Below are 22,684 nucleotides of genomic sequence, written 5' to 3'. Positions count from 1 at the left end.
CGCATTTACCGGTCTAGCAAGGATGGAGGTCATGAAAGCGTTCAATGTACTCCAAACATCAGCGCCAGTAGTCTGGGAGGGAAAGCCAAGGCACCTTGGCGATGATCGGATCAAGCTGCGATTCAGGACGAAACTGTACACTAACTGAGGAACCATGATGGGTTCTTCGTACGCACTTCGGGAAAGATAACACAAATGAATTCTATGGCTTGAGTCTATATAGTTTCCCTTGTTCTGACAGGGTGGTGAAACCTCCACCCAACCACCAAGAGCTTTTGTCTATAATCGTTAACGTATGTCATCCGTGACTTCCAGTGCCTCATTGTCGTCTCCTACACAATTGCAATTGTGTACCGAGACGGACCTGCGAAACCACCATTGTGCAACGTCTTTTTTTAAGAAAGTCTTGGCGCTCGATCCTGCGGCGCTCTTCAAACCATGCTTTGTACGCCGGTCCACGTGCCGGGAGCTGTGCGACCTCGCCGGTCTGAAGGTCGCGTGCGATGTCCTGCATGAATACGCACTTCTTCTCCGTCTTCGCGGACTTGCCGCTCTTGAGGATACTTGTCTTGAGCATGGTGGATGATGGTGGAAGTAAAGTCGAACCGAAGGAAGGAAGGAAGGAATGTGCTTTGCCCCGGCTCCGGTCCGAGAGTGTCGTACTAGAATTTAGTGTCGGTGCGCTTGAAAATAGGATGATGTAGCGGCACGATCGAGAAATCCGACCAGGAGATTCACGTGGTTTTGTATTCTTAGAGAGAACAATGCATGTACTTTCGTTGCTTTTAGCGCTGGTCGTCCTTTGAGGATCAATGAGCCAGAGCCATTGGCAGTGGTTCAGGCTGATTTTCTTTGTTGAAAGATTTGACTAGGATCGAGACAAGTTTGAGGGTTCTGGTGCACGCGAGCAGTAGCACGTGGTAAGTTGTTTTATTGGGAAGGATTCCTTTGAAAGGTCGGAATTCGAGATTGTGCATGATCAATATTCTCAGGAACAGCATTCCCCGGGAGGAAACCAAAGACAGGGGAAACTCTATGTGTTTAAGGTTAGTTGACAGGAGCATTTCGGTAATGAGCACAATCCCATGTGAATTCGTTGAGAGGTGCGAAGCTTATACAGAAGTCAAAGCGGCCAACCGCAGCATATGTTTGGCTCACTGCACGAGCTGTCTTTCTACTAGCTCGGTGTTATGCAGGTACCATGCACTCTCGTTCATACGAAAATCAAGTGCGGTGCCTCTTTTAGGTGATTGCATAATGTGATGTTCGGTCTGCTGGTAGTTAGACTTTGAGCCAACAGGCGCTGGGCTGAAGCAATAATTGTCCCAAGCGATTGGCATTCCAGTATCTCCAAGAACTACGCTCGATAATCTACTGGAGGATTTTATCTTATTTCCATTTTCCCTCCTGCTCTCCTTGCACTACCATAGCCGACATTACACCGTCACTCTACGTTCATATGTCCGTCACCATCGGCTATGTTCCAAGACTGCTTTGGCTTGCCATCTGACGTGCATTCAATTAGATAAGGCCGGTCTAGAAGTTGTACCGAAAGACAGTCAAATTCTCAAGAACTTGGGGCTGAAGCATCAGAAATCCCTTCCAGCCACTCCTCTGCTGCGCGTTCAAGTTGCCCATCGGGGATAGCTGTGCCTAAAGTTTCAGGTTTGGGAAGTGATAAGATTACCCCCGCTGCTTGCCTCCTATACTGTCTTCTACGGACGCACCCATTGCACTCCGGGAGAAGCTTCTCATCGGGATGGAAAGCTCTGAGAACATCCTCATGGAGATTGAAACGGTCCCTCAACCGAATGGGTTCGGGAAAAGAAGTGTGCCCGCATCACTAGTATGTCACTTCTTTTCTACAAATTGGACAGCTCCGCGCTCCATTGGACTCAAGCCAGAAATAAATACACTCGTACCCGAAACTATGCCCACACTTCATGTTCCTCGTCTGGTGGCTGAATGATGCAAGTAAGTTCTGTACAAGGCATTGTCATGTTGCTATAACAATGACAATCCTGCTTTATGTGACCAACGCCTTTCGTCAACCGGAGCTTACAATCAGATTGGTTATGAAGAGGCCTTCTCAACGCACCCTGGGAAGAAAGACCGTGCGGAATATGTGAAGCATCGTGCATAAATATGCAGTGGTGATACTACCATGGGACCATTAAAAACAACGGGTTTTTGCGCAAGAGACCAAGGAGTCTACTTCAGGTCAACACCTCAGATTTACGAGCTATCCTGCTCAGTGCACCTTGAATTGTACATTGATTTGTATTGCTTTGAATTATAGTCAGTCCCCCATATGATGCCTTTGACGTTGCCATTCAAAATCAACACGTTTGCGCGCTAGTATGACCCAAAGGGTATCTCGATCTAATATACAGTACATAATACACATTACACGTTGGCTGGTAAATTTGAAAGCCGTATTGCTAATCGAAACGGCTCATCCGTACGTCGAGATATGCCCCGAGCACTGAACTCTCGCTCTCTGATCGTAAGTGCGTAGGGCTCGGATGCGACCGTGGCGGCACTTTCAGTCCTTGAGGTCTCAGATGATGAGATGAATGCTCGATCATTCTTGGACTGGGCTTGTCAGGTTCTGACAGCGAGGCTTTCTCCTCCTCGATGATGATCTGTAGTCCCCCTTCAGGCAATCCCAGCTCTTTAGCCTTCTCGGCCTTCTTAGATTTTCTCTTCTCCTCCTCTGATGCCATTAGCTCTTTCATGATCGTAATCCCTTCATCGCGGTCGTCTGCTTTCTCAATGTTCAGCCCCCACGCCTTGAGAAACGTTGCTTCACCGCGGTAGTTTCTGTGCAGCCACAAGCGCTCCTGGGGCGAATGCCTTAATGACGACTTCCTGGGTGGAAATTCTGGCTTCGCTGTCTCGACGTCTTTCTTTACCGGTTTGGGTGCCTCACTTGGGCGGTCCGGACTTGTAGGGCTTGTCGTCCCAATGGTGGGCAGCGGTCTGGAGGGTGGTGGGCTAGTCATTGGGGGTAAAGGGAACCATTGGGTTACCCGAGCACCCTCCTTCATAAGCTGGCCGACGTGTTTGGCCTCTGACGACGATTCTTGAGCATCTGACTCTGACTCGTCAGTTGTCTCCATCGGACGGGGAGGCAGCGCTTTTCGCGTACGGGCACGCTTTTGGATGTCTGCCGCTGACTGAGTTCGTCGAAGTTGCCTTGCAGATCCCGAAGACACTGATGTTGTTGATCCGTTGGAATATGGTGGTGGAGATGACATTTTTGAAAACGCGGTTGAGGTTGCTGATGGAGGCGACGAAAGCTTCTCTGATGGGAGGCTCAGTGGCGCAGGGCTATACTGTTCGGACATTGTCTCGAATGATGATGGCGTAGGGATGGGGGAGAACAACTCCTGAGGGTCGGTTTTTGATCTCGAAATACCTATAGGCGGCTCCGGGGCGGGAGCATATGGTGCAGGAAACCATGTTGTACAAGGACGCTGCAACTCCTGTGCAGTCCCAGGTCGGCATGGTGATGGCTCTGGAGTTCCTACCCGAGAGCCACCGAGATGGATGATTTCGGTCGCAGCAACAGTAGCCAGACTGTTCTTACTAGAGTTCTGCCCATAGTTCCAGCGGACCCACGCTTTCGTACGCTGGCTTGGTTCTCTGACGAGAGGCATTGTGCCGATACAAGTAAGTAGTAGAGCGCTATGATGACGGCTTGAGGAAATGAAAGAAACTAGAAGATTTCGATGCCAGCAAAAGAGCTCCTGGCCAAAGGCATCGTGTCGTGCCCCTCAAGTCATATAATACTTGCAGTAACCACTTTATTCCAGTCCTGCGTTATCAAAATTCTGACGATGGATTTCTTGGCGGCTCATGTGAAGGAGTCGTATCGCTAGCGGAACCCTTGTCGCTTCCCAATATACCCCAAACCCATCTAGCTGTCTTGGGTATTGCGCCATCCAGACTTGGAAACCGACCCACGTTTCCACAACCCAAAACCATGGTTCTACTAACAATGTGCTTAGAATTAATGATCCGGTTGACGACGCCGACGTTAGCGCCCAGGGACATCGGACGAACACGAGCCTCATTATGGTTCGAGCACGCAGGAAAGAATATTTCTCCGTTGGCGCCCCGGTGACATTGAAGGGGTGCCAGGAGACTAGCCAACTAGCTCAACCAAGGGGCCGGCATTCGCTTACCATGTTATCCACCCACGGTACCAGCCGCCGCCTCAGGTTGGGCAGAGCTGCAAAATCGTAGACTTGGCTTGGCTGGGATACCTACGAGCTGACGCGAGAGGAGTCCTGTCAAACCTGTCGTTGCGTGCGTGTTCAAGGAACAGGTATATGATGTCTACCAGGGGTATCAAGGGATTGGAAAGAGCCACGTGGGATCGCTCCCTTTGGCCTTCCTACTTATGCCGTTGTAATGATGTGAAGCTCACCAAGCCCGGAAGCCAAAGGGGTGGATTTGGCGGTACCTGAATCTCCCACAACATACCATGGTATGGCTTTGGGTTTGTCCACCGTTGGGAAAAGCATGTGGGTCTGCTGGTGAAGGTTCGAACCACACAGTCGCTTGGCCGCCTTACTCTCACCGGAAGCTGACTGGCTGGCCACCTGCATTGGGTTTAAATCGCCAGTCTAAAAAGATTTGCATCACTGCTTGGGAGAACCATACCATGATCGTGAAGGCCTAGGGAATCTAGATGGACCCCTGGGAAGATCTTGGCCGGGTTATCACCTCTTTTCGACAAAGCCCCTCATCGCTTAAGACGCCTCTCAGGTCCCGATCGGAGCAGATGTTTCACTTCCAACCAGGTCGACGGCGCGGCTACTCATCAGCCCACGTTCGTCCTACCGAGTCTGGATGCAGGGCATCAGGTTCCATTGCCCCTAAATGCTGCAGACGACCTATCACATCATCACCAAGGCATTTGTAAGACTTGGCAGACGGCGGCTGCGATTAGTCTTCCTAGGGGATTCGCCAACTACTGTGCTTGGAAACAGACGACCATCGGCACTATGATCACAGCGCTTGAAAACTGGTAGAAGGCACGCCGACGAGGAACTCCTCCTTCAGTCGAGGAGCTGCGCAAAGCTTCAAGCATGCCGCAACCGTATGCCAGTGCGATGGTTGGCATCCCCGGCTTGTGACCCTGAGGTCCCCCCGAATTGTAACCCTCAGGGCCCGAACGGTCTCGTCCGGAGCTAAGAGACGGACCTCCGCACGGCTACTACATATAGCTGTAATCCCGGGTCCTAATCATACCATAATTATACCAACCGTAGCCTTGGGGTTTGATAACGACCTCATTCCGCATCCCTTGACTGTATCTGTAATCAATGTCTTTCCTCTTAATTTCCGGACTTTGCGAGCTGTCGCAGCCTCTGAAGACCAGCCGTCAGACACATCGCGCAGCCTCCGACTTCAGACTAGGGAAGACCTCATGAAACCATTCCAAATTAGAGAGTGCCAACGGCCCTGTGGGAGTCGTGGGGACCCCGTTGGCCGTTTTCTCGCCCGACGCCTGCCACAGTGGCCTCTCTTATCTCCGTTTCCCCCTTTCCATCAACCTCGGTGCTCACTTTCTCGATTTTTCTGCCCGCCCAACGCACTGGGGGTTTCGATAACTATAACGTGGCACAAATGAACCTCACGGCTGGGTCCGGACAGCAGACGTCAATCCCGCGTATTTGCTCGAGGCTGGATCACAGAAGGGTCTGAGGTGGGTGTGAGTGGAATGAAGCTCTTCTCAATTAACAAACTTCTGCCATCGATCGCTTGAGGCCCAAGAGCTTCTCACACTCCGCTTGTGTCCTACTCTGCAAAACAGATCTGGAGCTGAGGCCAGTATCACCGCAACATAATCCAGCCATGTCATCGTTCATTGTATGACAATACCCTTATTTATTTACCGAGTCGCCATTATATTGCCGCCAGCATGAGATATCGTGCCATAGTGATACTAGCTGAGGCTATTGTGTAGTGATTGCGGTAGCTATCCACTATATAATCGTAACTAGAGACGATTAGTACAATGGGGGCCATGCCAAAGAGAAAACAAGCACCGGTACCGCTCCAACACAAAACAGTGCTGGAATTTGTCAACTCTACACAGAAAAGACTGACGGGAAGGGGAGGTCCTGTTATTATCGCAGGCCAGACCCGAAACTCTGGTTCAGTCTTGATGCCCTTGATATATCGAGTGTGTCGGCGCGTCCAGCTGTACACCCTGGGGCACCTAAAGTGAAGAAAGCAGCGCCAGCTGCCACAGTTACGAAGTATGAATCCTCTATTCCAAACGACTTATTGCATGTCACCTTCAAGATGTAGTTGAGCCCTGATAGAAAGGACAAGTGTAAGATGGAAAGCAAGTTCAAGTAACCGCCTGGCACCGAAACTACCGACTCCGTCGATAGGAACTTTGCCGGTAGAGGCATGATTTTGCTCAGTCACTCGGCGAACGACCTACTCTCGGGGAATTTGGGAAGATATCTTTTGTTACCAGTGATACTACGAAGTTACCAGGTCTTCCAATCCAAGAAGATGGGTTGCTGATTCTCAAGAAGAAACAAGAAAGCTACCACAAGTCCAAAAGAGGAGATATTGAACATGAAATCCTCCGTCCATCTCCATCCAAGATTCAGATTGAAAACTATACATCCACCCGATATTGGTGCTAGTACGGGTGCTGTAACTTCTTAACGTTAAACATCTCGAGCCTAGAAGCTGCAGAGGTCTACAAGCCGCAATTGTAACATTTGCCAATGCAATGATAAGACCGTGAAGACGAATCAGTGCGACATTTCGCAATGGAGGTGCTCAGGTGCGCGGGAGTCCGGGGAGACACTACCCAGTTCAACTACCACGGTTTGATATGACATTTCACCCACATCTACGACTTCTATACGTCAAGCCCGACGAGGACACCTCATCGGCCGCTTCCCACGAACATATAGAAGAAAAGCAGAATGTGCTAGCGTTCACTCTAGGAGCAGAAACGGGTCACTCAGGCGCTCACCAGTGCGCTGAGAAATCCCAGCGCGCGTACTGGGTAGAGGATCCTGATCACTATCAAACCGAGGGTGATGGAGTGAATCTCGACAGAGAAACTGGCAGGATTGACGCTCTCAGGGGAAATTCTCGCAATCCCGACCATCATGGCTACCAAAACGCACAGGTCGAGGGAGCTACTACTGCAGCGCACCCAGAAACCCGAGCGATATCATGATCGAAACCTTACGCAGTATATGAGACTATCTCCGGTTTATGGCTAGGGTCAGTTAAGTAAGGTAAACCAACTCTTCAAGAGATATTATGCAAAGCGAATGGACATCGCTTGCACGAAGCATTTTGATTAATGTTTGCGTGCATCTCGAGGACACTTGAGCTCTGCTAGATAGCACCTGTATCAGCTATCGTATATTGTTAGAGTCAATGTATGACCCCGCCCAAGATAGAATACTATTCTCATGCGACTAAAAGTAAGTCAAGCCCCGAATTTGCAGTTGCCCCAAAAGGAACAGCATAGCGAAGACCAAACTTAGGGCCTGACATCAAGTGCACTATTATGTACACACCAGATGGCTGCCAGTACATAGAGCGCAATCCTTAACCGCCATACCATCAGTAACCATAGCCCTGGGCCCCCAAACGCCTCATCAGGCAGCCAGCACTGTTTCAATCAGAACCGAAGCCTGATGCCTAAAATTAAACCATGAGGTGGCTTGCTCAGCCCGCTCGGAACTTAGGCATGTATCGATAGTGTTTACTGCTGCCTGTGTCAGGTGTAACAAAAGGAATATGCCTTCGATCTATTCATTCTACGCATCCAGACCGGACCTATCAGCTCATGTGGTCAAGCTAGCCGAAGCACCGATCTTAAACGCGGGTGGCTGAACCAAGGCTCTTAAGAAGGCAGCAGATTATCAAGTGAACATCCCCTTTAGTTACTCGCGTAGCACTATTGTAATGGTGTCTCATTTCGCACACAAGTTCCCAGAGGCTCATATCTAAATGTCCGGTACGGACTTAGCGACCGGCATATTGTAAGGTGGATTGCAATTCGCTAGGTTGCAACCAAGTTCCAATATCTTGAACATCTGATTGCGACGTTGCACTAAAACATAAAAGAAACGTGATGATTTCATACCACGAGTTTTGCGCTCTTTTTTCTAGTACCAACCGCGTGGGAACCATTACATTTCGTATCCCTTGATTTCACGTGTATTCGTTGTGTTTGTTGTTAGTCACCGGACCTTGCGAGCTGTCCCAGTCTCTCAAGACTAGCTGTCAGATACACCACATAACTTGTAGATTCAAATTAAGGAAAGATTTCGCCCACCGTTCCAAGGAACTGGTAACCAAGAGGTTTGTAAGTTGCACAAGTGTACTTCATGCATGACACTCGTATTAGAGAGAAGGTTCAATAGTTTCATGCATGGCTTCACTTGATGGCGCTCAAAATTGTATCGTATCTATACCGTTTGAAACGGTAAACATAGTACATACGACCATAAGCGCTAGAGAACTCGGCATCCCGTCCGCTCTGCCCTAGATAAGCTGGCGACTGCTGGATTAGTAGTTGGGTGGGTGACCACCAGCGAATACCCGGTGTTGTATGTTTTTTGATGCGATCACATTTTTAATGTGATTACTTTTTTGTTGCTTGTCATGGATCGGCCGGTGCGTGTGGTTACGTTACTGTGGTGGGGTACGATAAAGTCGACGGTTGTGGGAAGCGTAGGGTGCGGGGAGCTGTCCCTTGCTTCCCCAGCTTTAGATTTTCGCAATATTACAGGACTAGTAGCAGAGCCTTTAGTCCATCTGTGGTGCCGCGACACCGATAGGACTCCACAAGTATGATGGACTCGTACCCATGATGTTTGAGCAGAGTAAAGGATCGTCGCTGTCTAAATTGATATTTCCCATAATTTCGAGGTTGGTGTTCCGAATGCAGGATTGTTGGCATGATCCGACGTGGCCGTAGATTTGGAGTGGTTCGTCCTTTATGACAGCTCAGAGCACCTCGTAAGGTATCAGTGGAATGTGTCGTGAGTAAGCGACGGTAGGGCACCTTTATCGGTAAGCTGTTTGTGGGTATAGTTAATTGCTAAGCCTCTGTTTTTACAACACTAGTTGTTCGATCTTGGGCACTGTCCATCTTTGACATACTCCTTCAGGCTCCAGAAATTCCATGCTATACGAGTTATGTACCGTGTAATTTTATTATTATAGCACATCAGGTTATAGGTGCTAGAGAAACTGGGACCCCGTTCGCTCTCCTATAGATCAGCCAGTAGGAGATCGGCCGGCTCCCGTTCAGGCAGGCGTGCCGCACGTGCCTGTTTTGGGGATACGGAGCAACCCCGGAGGTAAGCGGCCCGGTACTCACGGAGTAGTGGGGCTCCTTCTAAGACCCCGCGCCGCCATTTTTCGGCTCCGGCTACTAAGTTGGTGCGAGACAGAAGAAACTGTCCTGGACTCATTGTTTGCATCGCGGACACGGCAGACAGCAATAAGATCCAACCTCTAAGAGTTCACAATAACGATAAGTTCGGACTATGGGAAATTGTCACAGCTGGTTCAGGGCGTCACACTCTGGATGCCATCAGTATGTTTGCCTATAGTGGCAACGACGTAGAATCTTTGACGGATCTAGATTTGTTTGGCAGCGTGACATCACCCATTACATCGCGTTCATTGGATTGGTCGGACAGTTGTCGATTTAGAGAAATGGGCGGAGTAGTAATCCATAATGATCCGTTTGTCCGATTGAAACAGACCAACTTACAGCGTTGTGTCGGGTAGTTCTCACTACGCAAGACGATGAGTCACTGTGCGCCTAGCCCCGTGACGGAAGCACGTTCTACTTTGGTGGTGTAGGGGGGTATCACATCATGAGATTGCTTCTTAGATTGTCCTATGCCTCTTTATAACACCTCAAAACTATATAAAAAAGGGTTGCGCTTATGCAAGGGGTAAATGATGTCAAATCGATATCGAAACTCGAAATCACTTTATCGTGTTGATTGAATCTATGGGAACAACATCGATCCCCCTTTGTGCGCAGGCCGAGTCGGTAACTGGTATCATAATAAAGCCGTGGCAGATCTATTCGAACAAAGTCTCCATAATAATGTGAGTGATACGGTAGGGGTCCGCGTTCGACCTGGTACTTGTCAGCAACTAACTCCACAAGGCTGGGGCCTGTCAGATAAATTCCATCCGGGGTAAATACGTACGCTGGGCGTCTGTCTTCGAAGTATCCATAACCCTTCGCAGCAGTCTCTCGGGGAATACGGATCTATCCAAGAAATTAGTACTACACTTAGCAGAGAAGGAACCAGCAGTTCCTGTGAACGACATACCGATGAACCACGATCCGCAACTCCCCATGTGAACTTGTCAATCGACCCTGTTTCGTGTCTTCCAGTAAGCCTAAGGATGTTGTCGTCGCCATAGACGGCAATGTGCTGCTGATGACGACCCTCGAGCTTCTTGATGGCCGCTTCAATGTGTTTTATGCCACCTTCTTGGCGCCTAGAGGGATGGTATTAGAGATCTTCTTTAGGATATTGTGACAGAGCGAGAAAGCTGAGACTTCAAGTTGGCTGGGATACTCACATCTCCTTGGTAGAGAAGTTGCTGTGCAATCCTGCGCCATTCCAATCTCCGGGCATGGGCTTGGGGTGGTACGAGATCCTTGCGCCGAAGTCCTCAGCCACACGGTTGAGCAAGAACCGGGCCTAAGATGATTATGTCAGTATCACGAAATTTGAGGGCGAGGACGGTATCTGGGAGTTCTTACCATCCACATCTCATCGCCGAGGTTGATGCCTACGGCCGGTCCAACCTGGAATTCTAGAGGACACCACAGTTAATATAGATTGTGGATAGGATGTCTCTAGAGACAGCGGAGTCGCTTACCCCACTGCGCTGGCATCACCTCCGCGTTGGTCCCAGAAATAGTTATTCCGGAATAAAGACACTATGACTGTAAGCAACCTTCTTGACGCGTTCTAATTGAAATGCTTACGGCCTTGTAGTGAGCTTCGACGATATCACGTTGGACAACCTTTCCAGCACCAACACCTGCAATATTCAGATATTAGTTACTCGGAAATCGAAATCGAGGTAATGAAGGGCTCGCAAGTCTCCAACATCCAAGGACCCCTTCACAAATGTACTTACCGCAGTAATACGGCCCTTGTGGAGCGGGGAAGCCCGCCACTGGCCACCCGAGAGGTCTGTTGGAAAGGTCCAGCATTGTGTACTCTTGTTCAAGACCCCACCACGGCTCTTGGTCGGCGAACTTCTCGAAAATCTTGGCCGCTTCGAAACGGTAGTTGAATTTATTCGGAGTGCCATCAGCCATCCAGCACTCAGTGAGGACGAGAATGTTTGGCCCAGGACGGAAGGGATCCGGGTACACGGCGACCGGTCGGAGGTAGACGTCACTGTTGTCTCCAGGTGCCTGGCCGGTTGCTAATGAGGTCAGACAAAACGAGGTGAAAGAGGAGGTTCCCGTGAATGCTTACAGGATCCATCGAAGTTCCACACTGGGAGGTCCTTCGGCGTGTAGCCTTCCTCCTTGTATTTCAAAGTCTGGATGTGTTGTCAGCAGTGGCTGAGGTCTGTGTTGCGAGACGGAACTCACGCGCGACTTGGAGCGCGTACCGCCTTCGGCGTCGATCCTATCCAAGACAAGTTCTTAGCACAACGCATCATGCACCGTTGCATGAAAATACCCACCAGACGTATTCGGCCATGATATTTCCCTTCTGGTCCAGATCCTGGTATTTTTTAAGGAGGCCTTGGTTCGAAGGTATGGGGTTCGCCTTTTGCGGTCAGCCAAGTTCCATCCGCCAGGGGCAGCGGGGATAAGACTCACCATGGTTGCGGTATTGCGTTCTGGTTGGGCAAGGCGTTGTTCGTTCTGTTCAGTTCAGTTCCGTAGAGGCAATGAAAAGCGCGAAGCAGGACAGAAAGAGGAGCGATAGCCCTTGGGTTTTAAGGAATGGAAAAAAGGACGCAGCCGGCAGGGTCTTGTGTGTCCGATTGACTGCTCTGATGGGAACGAAGGAGGGGCGCCACAACTTTTGGTACTTGTGCTGTACTACAGGCACGTAAACGGCTTATCAATAATAGCTGGGCACTTTCCCATTGGCCAGGTATAGCTGTACCTGCTTTCGTACGGAGTCTTTGCTGAAGTTGATGTCAAGCAAGTCTGGCCACTAGCAAACCGTGAGATAAGGCTCAGCACCGTGGTTCGCCACTTTTGCCCGTTTACGAATTTAAATAGGTAGCAGCTGTCGGCCTCCACAAATGGCTCGTCTCCAGTTGGTTCGACGTCACTAGGCTCTCCTCTGCCACAGCCGCTCGAGTCGAGCCGCTCGACAGATCACGAGTCAACTTGCCGAGCGACTAGATAGGTAGCATTGGGCGTTTGGACTTGCTGGACGGCACTGCGATGAATAGCCCGGCGCGTACATAGCTCGCGCGAAATCGGGACAGCACCTCTGAAACGCACGATACTGTTGGGAGCATCTCGTCCGCATTGCGCATGACTGCCCCCGCCTCAGCAGTCGCGCGTCCCTTGCAGGCTACTTAGTAGCCAGCTAGGATCAGAACCCCTCCCCCCACTTCGTTACTAACCTTGAATGCTCCCCACACCAGCCAGCCCTGCCCGCCAGTTGGGTGAGCCAATGAGCTGATACTAGGGGACTGAGACTGTGCTCCGATAGCCAATTTTCAATTGGTTGTCCTCGGATCTGGGGTTGAACGGGGAACGGGGAACGGGGCTATCTGGACCATCGGATATACCATAGTATATACCCTTACCCACCCCTGCACTCTGGAGCTGGCTGTTCCCACGCGTTTGCTCTGGTGTGAACCCCCCAAGAAGAATCAAATCTTCTGAGTCTTGCACCAGGCACACGAACCGCCCATGTTCTAGAAATTAGATGCAACCTCCCACTCGAAACGCTGCACTCATCTCGAGAAATCCATCAATCGCTGTGGGACTCGTACGAAATATCGCCTGCTCACCGCAGGACGCCGCCAACCTTCTCCTCGTGCTCCCAAATGCCACGTCTGATGAGACCTTCATGACCGTTGGCTTACAGTCGAGTCCACATGTGCTCTTGAACGAGCACTGTGGAGCAAGCTGGCAGAAATAGTAACAACGCCGGTCGACGAGACTTTCTGCGATATGTACCTCAGGCGGCCAGGCGAGGGTTCATGACAGTCGCGGTACCTCTAGGAGATAGTTCCCAATGTGTGAAGCGGTTAATATAAACCCAGTGGGAAACTGTCGATAAAGCTAGTGGCTGATTGTGAGTAAGTCAAACTGGAGCTTTTAATGAATGCACCTATATTCGGCTCCTGTCGCCATACGTGTGGCTTAGGTACTTTCCACCCATGTTCGCGGCGAGCGTCAGCCAGAACATATCACGACATCTTGTCCGACCAGAGGAATGTTCCGAGATGTCCGGAGGGAAAATCGTATAGAATGCACAGAGTGCCCTGGTCATCCTATGCGACCACGTTGCCGTGGCCGATACGTTCATGGAGATCGAATGTTGTTTCATAAAGTATTAAAAACATTCATTTGTAATATAGCAAACATTTCGCTGCGGTGCTACCAATTTCATTTGGCGTTTTCACATATGGGAAGTCATGCTTCCAACCTGGCCCAGGGTGGTCTGTCATAATTTCTCGGGCAAAGAATAGCCGTGGGAATGTTATTGTAAATATCATTGGAAGTGACCGAATGCAAATATTTGCATCCCGTGGCTCTGCTCAGCGTATCTCAAAAACGTGCTCCGGTAAACTCTCATAGAACTGTTCCTTCAGCGCGGCCCCGTCCATCATACCGTGGACATAACACTCTCCTTTGAGTTGGTACCAGAAGTATGGGTCGTCCTTCTCTGCCTGCTGGGCTCTCTGATCCCTCAGACTGGGGTTTATCTCCATGGTTCGGCTGCGGTCCGAGACACTCACCGATGGGCGTGGCGTTCTCGATGTCTCCACGTAGGAGGAGCGGCGCTCGGCCTTGCCATTCACCTGGCCGTCAACGGTAGGTCCATCATTGGTCTTTCTGATATTCTCCACCGCCTCAATGCTTTTCTTCACTGCTTCAGCCATAAGCTTCTTGGAGTCTTCCTTCCGCTTCTTGTCAGCACGCTCCTCTTCGGCCCAACGTCTCATCTCGTCTCTCGTGGACTCGGTCAGCGTTCTGATCTCTTCCATCTCGTCCTCTTTCCACTTTGATTTGGAAAGTTCCGCATACCTCGCCCTACGCAGGCGCACTTGCTCCAGATTCCGAGCCTGCTTCCTTAAGTACTCGCCAAGATCCTGGAACTTCTCATCTTCCAGGTCTTGCGGTAACTTTTTTGGTGATTGCCTCAGCACCACCGGGACCGTACAGCCGTAGAGGATACAAACCAGATCACCCTTCTCGACGCTATCGGGCACGAGGCCCAAGGCCTCCTTGTCCTTGTCTTTGTCCTCGTTGTCGCTGTCCTTCTCATTGTTGTCGTTATTGTCGTTGTCATCAACGACGTTTCCCTCTAGAACGATTTTCACAAGCTTCCGGTTCCAAATGACAGCTTGAACGCGGCGGCAGTACTCTGCAATGATCGAGTTCCGCTCATTGTGAATCAGCTCTGTGGTAGAGACCGCACCGCCGAGAAGCCCGCCCTTGGCAACCGACTCGGCACATGCCCTTGCATAATAGTAAGGCGGATTTCGATTGTCGTTCCCTCGGTCGGCAACCAAAGTCCTCCAGAACGCCTCGGGCGGCTCTTTGTTGTGGCCGTCCTCTTCCAGCACGGCTTCCCATCCGCCCAGCTCTTTTTTAAACCACCCCTGAGGCACAGCCCCGTTCTGAGAAGGCGGGCCTACCTTGTCAACTCGGCCAAGGATGAAGCCTTTAGCAAAGAGACTGAAATGGTCCTTTCGTTTTCTGAATTTCAATTTCGTGAAGTCGGGTGACTTGGTTTGCGCCGCAGTGTAGTTCCTCTGCCCGTCCTCAGGTAATCCGACAAGTGGGTCGGCGTGCCTGCGGCCCATTTTCTTGACGTTCGCGATTCCTGGATTCCGAAAGAGTGCATACGGCGCTCTGTCCAGAGTGCCTATCCAGGAAGGTAGAGCGATATCGGGGGGTTGCTCCGAGTTCACATCCGGCTCAGGGATAGGGAAAGGGAAGTGTTTGAGAATCTCCTTTCGTACGCCGCACTTTTCGGACTCATCCCCTTGTAGGCCGTGATGTCGGATCGCCTTCTCAATTGCCTCCTTCCAGTATTGTTTGTTTTCGCGGTTGTCTTTCTCGCGAGGAAGACGGTCCAGGTTCTCTAACTTCAAATCCTTCTTTTCCCACACCGGAGCCTCTGCTTTCGTACGGGCCGGCTCCGTTTTGGTTTTCTCGTACTGTGAATTACCATCTATACCGTCTTCAACATCCCCAGGGCTAAGTTTTACACTATGCCCTCTATTAGAGGCTTTTTCTGAAGTATTTGGAGGAAAAGTTGCATCTCCCGACGGTCCTTCGGAAACAGGATCTTCTGATGCAGAATCACTGCGTCGTATATCGTTGGGACTGTGAGGCACAAGTTCTCGGTCATTCACCGCGGATTTCTTAATGATATGAAAGCTGCTCCTCTGGGCACACAGTGGCGCCGTTGAACGGCCTTTGGTCCGCCTCCTCTTCTTCTCCTTCTTTGGATCGAGTGCTATTGCCCACGGACGACAAATGATATCCAAGGCTCTCGAGGGATCCGTTGCCCGAGTGCGCTCGACACAGAATTGAACGAAGTTGGCACAAACCTCGGAGTATGGAAGGTCGTAATCGACGGAATAAGGCTTCTGGACTATAAAGGTCGACAATATCTTTGTGAGTCGAGCTTCATCATCGCTACGGTCCAATGCAGAGCGTACGTCCGCAAGGGGTGTCGTGTCTCGTGCGATAGCCAGCAGCGAGTAGATCACGTCCCTGGGCTCTGAAGCCTCGACTGGTTTTCGAGTTAGCGATCTCTTCTTCGAGTTATTGAGGTATCGACAAGGAAACAAAATCTGTCCTTCCCGGTCTTGCAAGTGACTTATGAATTTGGTCCATGTAAAGGCAGGAATTGACAACACTCACAAGTAAAAAGGCTTGACACAAGATATTCGAGACTCTGTAGGCCACGCTGGTCGGCAGTATATTTGCGTGGCTTGTACCTACGAAAGATCTTCCCCGTCGCGGAGACCAGCAGGCTCGCCCCCAGCTGGGAGACATACTCAAACCAACCGGGGACATGGTAGAACCGCTCGTCCTTCTGGATGACCTCGGAGAGGCGGTGTGTTGCCGTCTCAACCTCGACGAAGAGTTCCACAGCCACAGCAAAGTCATCCCAGGCGATGATGTCCGGGCCGCAGTATATGGTGGCTTTCTGGGCGAGAGCAATCTCCTGGACTACCCAGCGGCGCGAGAACCAGGGGCGCTGCATCAGCATCAGCAGCGCCCGCCACTTGTCTGCATTCTTCTTGTTGGAGCAGACGGCGTCGAAGTTTTCAAAGTTCAGGATATCCTCCTTGACAAACTGGATAGCGAGGTTGCTGTCGTCGTCATCCTCCCCGAGCCAGACGCATACCCCGGAGGCCTTTGTATAGATGAGGGACATCATTTGGACCTGGTGATTACGCTCTTGAGTATTTTCCTGGTCGATACATATGGCATCGATCCACAGAAGGCGATTCCTGTTCTTGTGACGGAGATATTTCAACGCCAAGGCAAGCTCTCGGGTGACCTTCATTTTGTATATGTTCTCACCCCTGGTGATCAACAGGGCGCGGTCCCTGTTCCCGGTACCCCAGCACCACGACAGCGCTTCGTAATTTTGTTGACTATCCTGGCCGAGGACTGGTAGTTCATATTTTTCCGTGTACTCGACATCGATCAGCTCACATTCGATGGTCGTATTCTCGTAGAAGCCCGGCTTCAGCCGTAACAACCGTATCCATTTCCCGCTCGATAGCTGTTGGTACTTGAAGTCATCCGTCATCTGCATGTTGCGATCGTCATATCCCATGACCTTGGAACGCGCATCTCTAGTGGATTGCGGATGGATGTCAGAGGGAATGATGCTGTACGACTTGTTCCCCACAAGGACGCTCAAGTCTCCCGGGAGACCCGCCGGCCTATCGGGCGGCATCTTCTTGTCTGCGAGACTCATGTGGTCGAACGGTGCACGATTAAGGCCGAATTATCAATTCCATTGAGAGGTGAAAGATTGCTGCCCCACGAGTATTTCCAAGACCGCAAGCCTCCGTATTATAGGTGCCACGTCGAGTCGATCTGGCCATCCTATCCATTGAGAACTCAGAGTGGCGGCGACCGACACGGGTAGCATATGTCGCAGAGCCTCAAGTATTGAACTACATCTCCCTATTGGGTGGTCTGTATGAGACACCGGCATGGTACAATAAGATGCTTGCAGATTTGAGGCAAACTGCTTCCTATCGGCGAGGTTCATTCCCCTGTCTGCCCTGTAAGCGAGCGCAGCCTCGCCCGCCCCGAGGTGTTCGGATCCCAGACTCTCAATGCACAACACCAGAAAAAGATATCTGTGAACGCCTCAAACTCAAATAGAAGGGAAAGATGGTGGTCAGCTGAACGAGGTTCCTGCACTGCGTAGCCGGTGGCGGAAATTGGCCAACCATCGAGTCAAATTGTAGCGCTTGTATGCAGTGACTTGGCGAAACAGAATGCAGCATTCCTGTGACACAGCGGGATAAAATAAAGCAATATTACCTTCCATTATAGTTGGAAATCGGTGAACGATAAGACCTCTGTCCGTTTCGTCTCAGCCTCGCAGAGCTGAGTGTCAAGCTGGGCCCCCTCCCTTTCCCCATGCCATGCTGCGGAAAATCGCGACATCGTTTGCGTGCACACGGTCACGATATCTTTTGTGCCAGTCTGGGTGAAAATATTAACAATCTAGTGTCTGTATTACCAGCAGCTCTTAGTCAAAGCAATATACTTTTTGGTACGACTTTGGCACCCACCAGAAACTTGGGTCACACAGAACGGACGCAGGGCCAATCAGGGATAAACAAGAACAAACTCAGACCGGAATAGACAATACTGACCTGCCCTTACTTTGAGATAAATGCGAGTCTGGGATGAATGCATGACTCCAGGGTAATAATTGTTGGCATGGTATTGTAAATCACACACATGGGAAGGGCAGAGCCAGGTAATTACACCAGGAGTAGTAGTCACAGTACGATATCGTCCCATTGGTTAGTTTTCACTCCACAGCGACAGCGTCAATGCGTATACCCCAAAAGAAAGGAACACATCAAATCTTTCGATCATCACTTGCGAGTCCAGTGTTTGGCAGTTGCTTTGATTCCACAGAGCAATTTACCAAGTTGAGCAAAGGAGATAACAAAATTACAGCAGTCTCTACCAGTGGCTGCTTAGCAGAATTTTGTGGGCTTTTGCTGCATCAAACTCCCTCACAAACAACTCGTACTCCGCTTGGGAAGTTTACCAAATTCCACCCTATCTCCGCCAATATCACGATCAAGATGAGATGGGAATATATAGATGGAGAGTTCAAACGCCAAGCATTACTGCGGGGGGTATAAGACGAGTCCCTATCTGATACGAAAACAACCACGATGTCTGAAATGTGTACCGATGGACGGCAGCACCCAATTATTAAGTCACCATGGTGAGCAGGAGACATTTATGCAGTCGCTCCCGCCGCAGCCCCGGCCCCTGCAGCCTCGAGCCTAGCGACCAACTTCTTGACGCTCGTCCACTCCTCGGCCCTCACGCCGTCCTTACCGCCGAGATCAGGGCCGACCTCGAAGACGGACACGGTCGAGTCGATCCCGCCCGTGGCAAGCCTCTTGCCCTCGCTCGCCTCCCAGACCACCTTGTTCAAGCTCTTGCTCAGGAGCTGGCGGCCCTCCTTTCGGGCCGTGGGGCTGATCTTGGCGATGGGGATCTCGGTCTCCACGCTGATATCCCAGATCTCCAGCGAGCCAGCCCCGTCCACCAGCGCAAAGACGCCAGGACGCACGGGCGACCAGGCGGCGTCATAGACGACGTCCTCACGAACAAGATCCAGCAGCGGGTGAATCGACGTGCCAGCAGACTCAACTACCGTGGACGTGGCAGCCGGGGCACGAACCTTCCACAGCTTCACAGACCAGTCGAGCGAAGAGGACAGAACCAGATCACCCAGGTCGACCGGGCCGCGTGGAGGGTGGAAGGCGACCGACATGACAGGGGCCGCGTGGCCCTTGTAAGCAACGCGGGTATCGATGCCGGCCTTGGCGCCGGCGCGGTCGTAGCGATGGCAAGGATAGATGGGGCCCTCCTCGGAGCCAACGAGGAAGTAGGTCGGGTCGGCAGCAGGGAAGGCCATAGTCGTTGGAGCGACATCATCGAACTTGCTGGGGTGCGGGTTGGTCAAGGTAAGTTGCTCTTGCGGTTGTGAGAGCATATCGACAGACCAAACACATAATTGGCCGTCGGTGGATACGGATATGATGTTGTTGGCATTTTGAGTGCCGACAATGTCGACTGAGTAGACGGGGTGCGAGTGACCGGTGCCCGTCAGGGGCGTCTTCTGCACAGGGGCAGACTTGGCGCGCGTGTCCCACAAAAGAACCTGACCAGAGTATGTACCGCCAATGATGAGATTTGGATGGAATGGAGAGAACTTGGCGGTGAGAATATCTGACTGGGCGTGGAAAAGGAATTCAGGTCGGTCATGTAGATGTGAGTTCCATACCTGCACGATGCCGTCCGGGTCGTGCGGCGCGGATGGGTTCTTAGTGTAGGAAGCCAGAAGCAGCTCTGGGAACTTGGGCGAGAAGTCGATACTGCTCACCATTCGCTTCTTTGACCAGCGTTCATCATAGAATTGCACCACCTCCTTGACCCGCCGGCGGCCTTTTCCTGCCGTGTTGCCCGTCTGCTCCTCGTCATCCTCTAGGCTCTGGATTTGCAAAGTGTAGTCGGTCAAGACGTCGTATTCCTGGTCCAACGCCCGCTCGATGACCTTGGTCGACCTCTCGACGAAGTCGAAGAACTCGTCGGAAGCCGTGACAGCATTCAGCTCCTCGTCCGTAAGTGCCCGGGCAGGGAAGTTGGAGGTGTTCACCGCGCCGCCAGATAGAGGACCACCCTGGAGGCGCTCCCGAGCCTCGAGCAGCTCCTCCTCGATCTCGTCGCGGATCTTCTGTCTCAATTCCTCTTCCCGGTCCCGCTCTCTTCGGCTCTGCCTCTTGCTTGGTGTCGAGGTGACGCCGGGCAGGTCATCCTCCTCGGGCAACTCTGAAAAGGCCCGCCCCCGCGACGTAGGTGGTGCCCAGTCCTCGGTTGTCTGCGCGGCCGTGCTGTAGGTTACGACCTCCTTTACGGGCGATGGCGGGCACTCGTAGACGGTCTGCAAGGCGACAGTAGTGAGCACCTGGGGTTGCGACGGCGCGGCTGCCGCCTGGCCGGGAGCCTGTGACTGTGATGCGAGATCCGAGGCCTCGGCGCTCAGCTCGCCGCCACTGAGGACGCTGGTCGGGCGGCTCCCCTTGGGCACGGGAGACGAGGCGCCGGTGGAGACGGGTCTGCTGTCGCCGACGAGGGAGCTTATAAGCGACTCGATATCTTTGCGGTTATCTCGTCCGGGTGTCGGGGCTATGAGCTGTGGACGGTTGGCGGTTAGCAAGCTGGATGGAAGAGCTGGAAAGGGGGGCGGTGGTGTGCAGCATACATCACTCGGGCTGCCGCTGCCTCTCCCAGTATCCTTGGCCCGCAGCTCCCTCTGGCGCTTCAACTCGGCCAGCTTGGCCCGCTTGGCCTGGATCTCATCTCTTCGTTGCTTATCCATGCTGCAGTCGTTTTGTCACCAGACCCATGCCGGGTCGGATTCCTGGCCGGGCGCTCTCCCGCGCAAGACGACGATGATGGTAGAAGTTAAGGAGCTTGATGTGGTGCAATGCGGTGCCGTGTTCGATGACTCTACCAAGGCAAGATCTGGATCGGTGGAAAGGCGTAGCTGTGGCCGTGGCAGCACAGCCGAAGAGCAAGGTCGCGGGAGGAATGTATCAAGGAGGGAGTTGACGGCACATCAAACTAGGCGGCCGAGATGTCGATGCGCGTCGCCTCTGCCTTTGTTACCCGCGAACTGCACTACAGCACAGTAAGTTACCCAGGACCACTGGCAGTCACCGTAGCAGCACATGCCGCAGCCCGTAGCCCGTAGCACGTAGCCCGTAGCACGTAGCCCGTAGCACGTAGACAAAGCGCGTGGGGCCCATCTGCGGCCCTTGCTCCTGGCCAACTGGCTTGGGGGGACCCCCTGTCCGGTTCCTGAGCTGCCTGAGCTCCAACTGAGAAAAAAAAAGTCCGGGGGTCTGTCGGCCGTCGTGTCCTGCTCGTCGCCCCGGTGAATTATCGGCAAAGCGCAAAAGTCGAAGAGCTGGGGGCGAGCCGCGAGCTCTGTCTGGCTGGTCTGAAAACTTGCTGCCAAATATCCCGACCTCATCCGACGACTGAAGCCCGTGATCGATAACCGCGCAAATCCAACCACCGTCACCACCTCCACCGCTCGACCACCGCCAGGCCCAATTGGCAACGCGCTCCCTTGTCTTTGCTACCGCCAGCAGTCGCGCGACGAGAAAACCAACCAGCCGGCCCAATGTCTGCCACTTCGGGAGTCAACGTACGTTCTTCAATCGTTCTGTGCTTTGCGTCTTCCTGCCGTTGCCAGCCTTTCCGCATCTCGCCGTCCTGCTGCGGCTTGCGACACGCACAGCTGGGTGCATTGTCTCCTTGCGACGGCCGAACAAGAGGGAAACCCCAACAGAAGGCTGACAGTGAGGCTGACATTCCTTGATCCACAGGTCCTCCGCTACTCGGCCCTGGCCTTTGGCGTCTTCTACGGCTTCACCCACCAGCGGACCATCACGGCCACCCAGCACGCCGCCCACGCCCAGAAGGAGTACGAGCACAAGCAGCAGTTAATAGAGCAGGCCCGCGCCAAGTTCGCCGAGTCCAAGAACCCCAAGGCCCAGAGCACCGAGAAGAGCGGCCGTACGTTGTTTTCGTCCCTTCCCACCCGTCCTCTTTCCCCCACCCTTGCCACCCAGATATCGGAATGTTGCTGTATACTGACCCCAATCTCAAACAGTGAACCAAGACCCCATGTCCCCCAACTTCGACCTGGAGGCCCTCTTCACCGGCCTCATGGACCAGAAGGCGTAAATTAGCCGGATGGCGAACAACGGGGAGGATTTAATGTGACGGGGTAGGAGACCGAAAAAGCCATCGCGAAAAGGACAAAATATTTAAACCAAAAGGGACCCAAGCGCTCAATGGAAACCCCCCTTATCGAAAGAGGCTGGAACGCCCGGCCAAGGTCCGAAAAGCTTTGATGGCAGGAAGGGGGACAGAGACGGGGTCGGTGTACGATTGCTGCGAACGCTCTCGGAAAAGGAAAGAAAGAAACGCAAGCCTCATAGAGTTGGTTTTCCTTGGGTTCCTGTGTATATGTAACCATACGAACAACCTAGATCTGATTTGTTTTTGGGTGCGGCTCAAATCAATGTGATGATCAAGATTTTACGCCATGTCTTTTTTTTCGTATGCCTCCCAAGACTCGCTTGACGCAGAAGTTACCGTCGCAATGCC

General features: G+C 52.1%; 6 protein-coding genes across 6 annotated transcripts; 2 read left to right on the top strand and 4 right to left on the bottom strand.

Moving 5' to 3' along the window:
• Positions 1 to 2,441: 2,441 nt before the first annotated feature.
• JN550_012665 (uncharacterized protein) lies at positions 2,442 to 3,662 on the bottom strand (the record flags this gene model as incomplete). The annotated part of the gene is made up of 1 exon (XM_049311166.1): positions 2,442 to 3,662. The coding sequence occupies one exon, from the start codon at positions 3,660 to 3,662 to the stop codon at positions 2,442 to 2,444; it is 1,221 nt and encodes a 406-aa protein (XP_049165387.1).
• A 3,209-nt stretch (positions 3,663 to 6,871) lies between these two features.
• Positions 6,872 to 7,225, top strand: JN550_012664 (uncharacterized protein; the record flags this gene model as incomplete). The annotated part of the gene is made up of 1 exon (XM_049311165.1): positions 6,872 to 7,225. One exon carries the CDS (start codon positions 6,872 to 6,874, stop codon positions 7,223 to 7,225), a length of 354 nt encoding a protein of 117 aa, XP_049165386.1.
• Positions 7,226 to 10,107: 2,882 nt separating this feature from the next.
• On the bottom strand, positions 10,108 to 11,890 carry JN550_012663 (uncharacterized protein; the record flags this gene model as incomplete). The annotated part of the gene is made up of 12 exons (XM_049311164.1): positions 10,108 to 10,165; positions 10,239 to 10,300; positions 10,365 to 10,536; positions 10,621 to 10,742; positions 10,805 to 10,857; positions 10,924 to 10,984; positions 11,033 to 11,088; positions 11,188 to 11,481; positions 11,535 to 11,601; positions 11,654 to 11,690; positions 11,749 to 11,834; positions 11,888 to 11,890. 12 exons carry the CDS (start codon positions 11,888 to 11,890, stop codon positions 10,108 to 10,110), a joined length of 1,071 nt encoding a protein of 356 aa, XP_049165385.1.
• Positions 11,891 to 13,797: 1,907 nt separating this feature from the next.
• Positions 13,798 to 17,210, bottom strand: JN550_012662 (uncharacterized protein; the record flags this gene model as incomplete). Its single annotated transcript, XM_049311162.1, has 2 exons — positions 13,798 to 16,007; positions 16,139 to 17,210. The coding sequence occupies 2 exons, from the start codon at positions 17,208 to 17,210 to the stop codon at positions 13,798 to 13,800; spliced, it is 3,282 nt and encodes a 1,093-aa protein (XP_049165384.1).
• Positions 17,211 to 18,731: 1,521 nt separating this feature from the next.
• On the bottom strand, positions 18,732 to 20,882 carry JN550_012661 (uncharacterized protein; the record flags this gene model as incomplete). The annotated part of the gene is made up of 1 exon (XM_049311161.1): positions 18,732 to 20,882. One exon carries the CDS (start codon positions 20,880 to 20,882, stop codon positions 18,732 to 18,734), a length of 2,151 nt encoding a protein of 716 aa, XP_049165383.1.
• Positions 20,883 to 21,140: 258 nt separating this feature from the next.
• On the top strand, positions 21,141 to 22,258 carry JN550_012660 (uncharacterized protein; the record flags this gene model as incomplete). The annotated part of the gene is made up of 3 exons (XM_049311160.1): positions 21,141 to 21,194; positions 21,661 to 22,087; positions 22,185 to 22,258. 3 exons carry the CDS (start codon positions 21,141 to 21,143, stop codon positions 22,256 to 22,258), a joined length of 555 nt encoding a protein of 184 aa, XP_049165382.1.
• Positions 22,259 to 22,684: the final 426 nt, after the last annotated feature.

This window comes from Neoarthrinium moseri (genome assembly GCF_022829205.1).
Source record: "Neoarthrinium moseri strain CBS 164.80 chromosome Unknown scaffold91_Wmoseri_CBS_16480, whole genome shotgun sequence".
NCBI classification, from domain to species: domain Eukaryota; kingdom Fungi; phylum Ascomycota; class Sordariomycetes; order Amphisphaeriales; family Apiosporaceae; genus Neoarthrinium; species Neoarthrinium moseri.
This window is presented reverse-complemented; position numbering and strand designations above follow the sequence as displayed.